Below are 8,284 nucleotides of genomic sequence, written 5' to 3'. Positions count from 1 at the left end.
TTCAGTTCATTCCTCCGTCGGCCAATGCATTGACATTCTCAAACTCATTCTTTCCCAGGACAGTAAATGTACCCCTCAAACCAACAACGAAAATCATGCGAAAATCTCTGTTTCCTAGGGCATTTCATTTTGCCAAGGCTTAACTCACTTTGAACGTAGTAGGTTTCCAACACTTGAATTGTGCTGAGTGGACGGTTTTGGCACCTCAATCACATTCCAGGTAGGTAATAAAATGTTGCTCGGGGCTTGTCTATCATTCACTCACTTCAGATATCAATCTGCCTGTCTATCTATCTATCTATCTATCTATCTATCTATCTATCTATCTATCTATCTATCTATCTATCTATCTATCTATCTATCTATCTATCTATCTATCTATCTATCTATCTATCTGTCTGTCTGTCTGTCTGTCTGTCAAACTATCTATCTATCTATCTATCTATCTATCTATCTATCTATCTATCTATCTATCTATCTATCTATCTATCTATCCAGAGAAGACAATAAGGAGTGTGGTCAATTCCCTTACACCTCTCTGTGTGCACATGAAATCTCAATCCACACTTTTCGTCTCTATTTTATTCACCAGACACGCTCTACCTATTAAATAGCATAGTGTCCGCAACATTTATTTATTGTAATCAGCAGGCTTCCAGCGATCAAACCACGATCCATTTAATCTCTCTATGTTTCACCGCACCGTTTATTTTTTTTTTGGGGGGGGGGGGGGTATTGAGCCATTTTGCATGCTGTTCTGTGGCTTGGGAGATTTATTTTTCTTCTTTTCCAAAATGGCTGTCGTGCGCATTCTGCAAAGATTAGACAATGCCGAAATGGAGATCTTTGAACTAATATCACGTGACAGGAAATTTGCATACGTAATTAATATTCATTCGCCCTGCGGTGTTTGAATCTTTTTAAGGAGAGGTTGGAATGGACTCAGAAGCGCATTCGTGTCGGGATTTATTTTCCTTCGTCCTCTCCCCAAACCTTCACCATGACACAATCGATTGGAGTTCTCGCCGCACTGATACTCTGTTTCCACAGTAAGTACGGGCGTCAACCTGAAGTAACGCTCATTTTTTTTCACGTTATCTGTTCTTGCGCTTGTGTTTTAACGAGTCTGAATTGTAAGCTATATTCAGCATTTCACAGTGTGTGACTGACAATGCCTTGCATTTCACCAGATACAATTGCGGATCCTGTCCTGACCCAACCAGGATCCATTTCGTCCTCACCGGGAGAGACCGTCACCATCACTTGCACCATGTCCGGAGGCACCATTAGCAGCTACTACACGAGCTGGTACTGGCAGAAGCCGGGCAGCGCCCCTGTGCTTGTTTGGTCCGAGTACTCTGGTACAGCTTCGGGTATTCCAGATCGATTCACCGGATCTGTGGACTCATCGAGTAACAAAATGCATTTAACCATCACCAACGTGAAATCGGAGGACGCTGCAGATTATTACTGTGCTGCTACGCTCAGCAGTGGATTCATTTTCGGGAGAGGAACTAAGTTGAATCTGGGCAGTAAGTAAATCACTTAACCGTCCTCTAACATTTGTGACGCTATCTAAATAACAAAACGTACTTCGAAACGGTCGGATCGGTGGTGCAAATCAAAATTATTTCCTCTTAAATATTTTCATGCTTTGATTCAGCAGCCAATGATATTGCAGTGATAGGTGGGCTCAGAACTTCGGCGATTTTCTGGAGTGTGTCCAGTTGTGGGATAGGGTAATTTAATTACGAGTGAAATGTATTTCACTCAAAGCTTACGGTCTGATCTGCTGGGACTGTCCCGATGTTTGAGCCATCTGATCCAGTCGGCAGCGCGAGGAGATGAGTTGAACGCTGATTGCTAGAAAGATGGGATGTTTTCCTTCGCTCAGCCAGTGTTAGGAGTGGAGGGCCCGAGCTGTCTGAACACCGCGAGCAGAAATATAATTAGCAAGACGATAAACATTTCAGAAGTGAAAAAATAGACATGGAAATGAACTTAGTGGGTAGGTTTTTTACAAGTTACGATCGGCCCCCTTGTGTGCTCTATAAGTCTATGATTGTATGAAAGCCACATAGTGCTTCAGGCTGTTTCACACGCTGCCCTTGTAGTCTGGTTCAAAAGTCTAGAATTACAGTCAAAACGTTCACATCAGGCTGCTTTATTGCACTTAAAGAAACATTGTGTTTTAGGATCTTTCTTGCATTGAGTCTGCGGAAGGATAGTGTGGTGACTGGGTGCGACCCACTCCCGCTGGTCCCCAAACTCATTGAAAACCGTTCAGTACAAGATTCTCACCCTAACATTTCGCATTAATCCCGGGTGTCCAACATAACCATACTGTTGCGGGAATTCCGCCAGTAATGATCAACCCTGATTGTTACTGGATAACATAGGAACAAACATCAATGATGTGCAGAATGTTTGCTTCCTTCGGAAATTACGGTTCATTTTCTTCCTATCCAATCAGTTGTTCTGGAATGTCTTGGAATAGGTTGTCAGGTGTTTGAGTTTTGTTGTGGACTCGTTCAGCTCTGCTGCTGGTTCTGTGATTGTCAGTGAGTAGTAATACAACAAAACATGGGGATTACTGCCATTTTTATTGATTCATGGGATGTGAGCAGAAAGCTAACATTCATTCCCCCCCGCCTAATATCCATGGATAAAGTGATGGTGAGCCGCATTCTCAAACCGATGTCGTCCAAGCGTCATAGGTACATCACAGAGCTCTTAGGGAGGGGGTTAAGAGTTTTTGGCCCAGCGACAGTGAAGGAAAGGCGGTACAGTTCTACTTTGGGCTGCTGTGTGGCTTGATGGGGATTTACCAACTGGTGTTGCTGCCGTGAATCTGCTGCCCGTGTGTTCGTCCAGCGGAAGAAATGACTGGTTTGGAAGCTCTTGTCGGAGTTTCGGCAGTGTACCTTATAAATAGTGCACACCGTACCTCCTGTGCATCAGTGAGGGAGGAAAGCAATATAATATATTCGCCGAATCATAGAATGACATATCTTTGCAACATTGTTACAGTCTACTTGGTCAATGGTGTCTGCGCTGGTTCACAAAGAACAATCCAACATGTATTCATTCGCCTTCAGATTACACATTGTATGTGCATTTAAGTGTCCAGTAATTTGCCACTAACAGCCTTTCCGGCAGTAGGTTCCACATCCCCTAAACCCTCAGGGTGAAACTATTCCCTTCGAATCTCCGCTAAACTTTCTACTTCTAACGCTAAATCCAAGTTCCGTTCTTATCGACCCCTCAAACATTGGCAATACCGTTTTCCTATCCATTCTGCCCAGACACCTCAGAACATTATGCCTTCAACTAGATTTCCCTTCAGCCTCGTCTGTTCCAAAGAAAATAACGCTGGTCAATTCAACACTTACTTATAACTAAATATTCCATTTCAGCCGACATCCCTCGAGATCTCCCCTGTACTCGCTTTCGTACAATTACATTTTTCCTGCGCACCTTTCCAGCAGTTTCAGCATAACCATCAAGTTCTAACAATCTATACCTCGGCTTATAAATGTAACTGCCTCGCATGCCTTCTTTGCGACCATAGCCACTTGCTCAGCCGCCTGCAGGATCTGTGGACATGTATTTTTAGTTCACTCAGTTTCTCTACATTTCTCGGCATTGTCCCATTTATACAGTGTACTCGCTTGTCTTGTTGGCCTTCCTGAAATACAGTTCCTCACACTTTTCCGCGTTTCATTCCATTTGCCGCTGTTGCACTTATCTGATTGGTCCATTCTTGTCTTCCTGCATTATCCAGCTTTCTTCGTAGCAACCACATTGCCAAATTTGTATCATCTAACAACAATCATAGAGGCACTCATTGATATACGGACCCTTTGCTTCCTGCCGCTGAGCCAATTTCGGATCCAACCTGTTCATACCTATATGTGAACTTAACAAGAGCCTTGCTAAAATCCATGTAGACTATACCAAAAATATTGCCGTCATTCGCCGCTCATGCCACCTGCTCAAAAATATCAATTCATGCTGTGGGGTAAGTTATTCCGCTACCAAAGCCGTGATCGCTGGATTTGATTATGCCGCGTGTATTCCATTATTTCTCCCTTTAGTGAGGTTAGGTTCACTGGTCTATCACTATGCTGCCCCCTTTTCGCCCTTTCACAATTTCATCTGTCTTCCTGTCTCGGAGAGCCAAGCCTGCTCCAGACACGATTGGAAAATTGCGGTCAGGGTCTCTTCCTTTCTCAATCTTCCTCTCCTTTATTTTTTATTTTCTTCTTCAAGTCATTTGTTTATTGGACTATGTTACGGTGAAATGGACCAGCATGAGGCAAAAAGGAGAAAAATGCTCTTGAACATTTTAGTTGTTACTTTAAGAAATCATATCTGGTGATAATGCCGATGTAAAAATAATTCACTTAAGTACGCTTCCGTTTAAATACAAGTTGATCGTCACACCTGCTCATCGGTGCAGACATTTGAGATTATCCAGCGAAACTCTCGGTAGCGTAGGAAGACGATACTAATTTTGAAATAAGGGCTGGCGGCATTTGTCTGCCGACTCAGTTTCAACATCCAAATTACATTCCAAAAAAAACAAGACGAATTTGTCGCCCCAAAGACAATCGATTTTTGCACCAGCAGCGACAAACCTCATACTGTTGTTGCAGCCGACATAATACCTCAATGTCAGGGCAAATTGTAAAAGGTTAGTCTTATCCTTTTAGTTTGAAATAGATATTCATATTTGAACCCTTCGATGCCTTACAATATCTCAACGTATTTACTGACCTTCCCTGTTGACTGTGATAGATGGTAACTTAAGTGGTAAATGGTGACTTAAAGAGACAAGATTCTGATACAACGCCCGTTCAGCTTTGCGAATATCCACTAATGACAAAGGAAAGAAAATGCAAACCTACATTGATTTAGCGCCAACCATGACCTCAGAACATCCTCACAATTAAGTGCTTGTGAAGTAGAATCATTCTTCAAATGTCAGAATCATGGCTCCCTATCTAAGCACAGTAAGATCTCACAGTCCATCTGCTTTGGCGACAAGATGTGAGAGATGAATAATTATGAGGACATGTTTGGTTTATTACTGGCCTTTTGAGGGCGTCGTTGTTGTTATATACTAGAATTATTTACAATATTTGTTAGAAACTCTTCCTCTTTGCTATAACAAATCTTTTGTGACACTCCACTCGCAAAAAAATGTCTCCGAACATTTCCATTGCGACAGGGAGTTACTTGTTAAGATTTACGCTACATCGTCACTGTTGGTCTGGGCGCGACACCGTGTGAAGCCGTGGTAAAGAATGTACACAAAGCCAAATATCAGTCCAGTATGGAGGACTTGCGTCAAAGAAGTGTAAATGGTGACAGAAGCAAACAATCGATTTCATTGTTTAGAATCGAGTTTTTTGAGTTGCAAAATATAGAAATGTTGCGGTCAGCATAAGTTCCAATATTGACCACAAATTCTGAGTGATTGGCGTTATTCTGAAATTCTCGGTGCTCGCGACGCTGGCTGGGACAGGGTTGTCTCACATCACATCTGGATGCAATAAACCTCCCGTCTTATTTTTCTCTTTAATATTTCAAACTCCACTATTTCCTTTCGATCAGATTGTATTTGCATGTTCCCGTCCGTGCAGGGAAACAAAGAAAACCTTCTCAGATTGTATGTGTTCCAGGAACGAGAGTCACGGCCTTTTCCCGTTTGACATAAATAAGACTCCACTATATAAAATCTATACATTCTTGTAGAATAATACCGATTTTTAAAAAAACAATTTGAAGAAGGTGAAACAACGATTCAGTCATTTATGCCGATTCTTAATGGATGTGCAATAATTTGTCTCTACTTTCCAGATCCACGGAGCCCCATTGTGTCTGTCCTGCCGCCTTCATCGGATCAAATCACAGCGAAGAACACGGCGACCCTGGTGTGTTTGGTGAGCGGTTTTAACCCAGGAGCTGCGGACATTGAATGGGCTGTAGATGGCAGCGTCCGGGGGGATGGGGTTGAGACCAGTCGGATCCAGCAGCAGGCGGACAACACGTTCAGTGTGAGCAGTTATCTGACTCTGTCAGCCTCAGAGTGGAACTCACACGAGGTTTACTCCTGTGTGGTCAAACACGAGACTCAAGCAAACCCGCTTCAAACAAGCATCTCGAGATCCAACTGTATCTGATTCATGCATCTAATGCATTCTTGTATTCTGCCGTTAGTAAAGTGCCAATTCAAAATAAATTCCGCAAATAGTGGAACATTTCAAACATTTCATCACAGTTTGTAGCAGATCGGCTGATTCCCTTAGTTTCAAATTAACTGTGTTCACCCTGAATGGAGCAAACCTTCATTGTAATGTTATTGATTTCGCTGTGTAATAAAATCATTATATCGTTATGTCGACCGTTCTTCTGTTATTCTCTCTCTCCCCCTTATAAGCAATTAATGGCAACATTCTAAAGGGAATTAAATAGTGAGAGTATATCATTGTGATATTCTGCACATTTTATTTAAAGCCAATGACTTCCAGGCGCAACAAGGAGACGATCGATGGCATTAAGTTAACAACGATCGATGGCATTAAGTTAACACCATGAAGTAACATTGCGACATTTTTTTTTAATGGACCGTGTTACATTCTGCCATTATAATGAAAGGGTTGAACTGCGTCTCGAGATTTACAAAAATACATTAAAGGGGCAGACACTTCTAAACCACTTGGTTACAAAAATTCAGGGCAAACTCTGTCACTCCCTCATTTATTAATACACCTGATACAATGCAGGTTCTGGTACTGCAAGTCATTTTTTCAATAACCTATCCGATTGCTTTAATTGGCCTATAATGATTATACTGAAGCAGGCATTTACTAACAAGTCAACTTGCCTGGATGCATTTTCAGTGAGGCATTGACTCAAACCAGCTCAGAACTAAGTCTGTTTTTTTTTTAAACTTCATCTTCACACGAATCACAAAGTCGACAGGGCATCCCTTTGACATATTCTTGTTTTATTTCTTCAGTTCGATTTGGGCTTGCAAGACATAAATTGTTAAAAGTAGCAAGAAGTTGCGCAGTTGGTAAAAAGTGCAAACAAGGTGCTGGTGCACTCCCAGAAGAACAAAACAAAACATTCGGGGATTTATTAGCGTTTTATAGAATTGTTCTCATCTATGGTCTACATACCTCAAAAATGATATTGTGTAGGACATGAGAAAGTGCAAAAACTATTTCCCGGATTTTTGCTGGAATTGGGACGATATACCTACCAGGAAAATCAATTTGTTGGGCTATTTTCTCAGAGGAGAGGATGCGGAGGTGTAATGTTCGGAGAAAGTGTGATACGGTAACACAGAGAAAGATTTTCCACCGTGAGTGAGTCCGAAACAGGGAGATATAAAAAAGACCCAGAGACAGAACGAGTAAATAATTTATTTGAAGGAAAAGCACCGGAATTGGTTATGGGTAGGAGAGAGAAAGTACTGATCAAGGTTTTGTTCTCTGGTTGGCTGAATGTGACAAATGCAGTTTCCTGAGGATCAGTTCTGGAACGAGATCATTTTGCCGATCAAATTGAGGATTAGAGAGTTTCATAAACATGTCGGCAGATCAGATCAAGTTAAGAAGGCACCGAAAGCTGGCTGACTCTGAGGTAGAATTTCATAGATAGACTAAGTGAATGGTCCAGTGAATTCTGTGATTCTGTGACCCAGATATGATAGCGAGCAGCTCGAAATATTTACCTAAAGCTAAGAGGCGAGATGCTTTGAATGAACAAAGGGATTTAGGTGTTCATGTACATAAATCACTAAAAACTTCAAGAGCAGAAGGTAAATTAGAAATCAAACAGAATGCCTGCCTTTATCAAAACGGCATTGAAGTTAAAAAGTGATGAAGTAATGCTTTCTGTTGTCTACAGCCTTGATCAGATCACATCTGGAGGGCTGGATTTAGTTTTTCACACTGAGCTGCGGGATGTTTACGGCCTCGCTCGATCGAGACAGCAAATTTCCGCCCGAGGTCATGGGACATTTCCGTTGTCTGCCCCTCGTCCGCTCTGATTCCGTGGCGAGCGGGGCGGTACAATTGCAGCGGATATTTTGGTATCATGAATGGGTACAGGGCTGATTCGTCAGGGTGAAGCAATTGCTGAAGTGTTCAATTTTGAAGACCGTTTGCTTACACGTGCTGTGTATTGCCCTTTAAAGCTGGAGGGGGGGATCCAGCCCAGAGTGAGGCCCTTCATGACTGTGCCGACCATCAAAAACCTATTTTAATTC

General features: G+C 42.1%; 1 protein-coding gene across 1 annotated transcript; it reads left to right on the top strand.

Annotated features, from left to right (window-relative positions):
- The first annotated feature begins 922 nt into the window (after nt 1-922).
- On the top strand, nt 923-6,402 carry LOC144503132 (immunoglobulin lambda-1 light chain-like). The gene is made up of 3 exons (XM_078227643.1): nt 923-1,049; nt 1,191-1,532; nt 5,866-6,402. Exons 1-3 carry the CDS (start codon nt 1,001-1,003, stop codon nt 6,186-6,188), a joined length of 714 nt encoding a protein of 237 aa, XP_078083769.1. The 5' UTR covers nt 923-1,000; the 3' UTR covers nt 6,189-6,402.
- The last annotated feature ends 1,882 nt before the right edge of the window (nt 6,403-8,284 follow it).

This window comes from Mustelus asterias, chromosome 13 (assembly GCF_964213995.1).
Source record: "Mustelus asterias chromosome 13, sMusAst1.hap1.1, whole genome shotgun sequence".
NCBI classification, from domain to species: Eukaryota; Metazoa; Chordata; class Chondrichthyes; order Carcharhiniformes; family Triakidae; genus Mustelus; species Mustelus asterias.
This window is presented reverse-complemented; position numbering and strand designations above follow the sequence as displayed.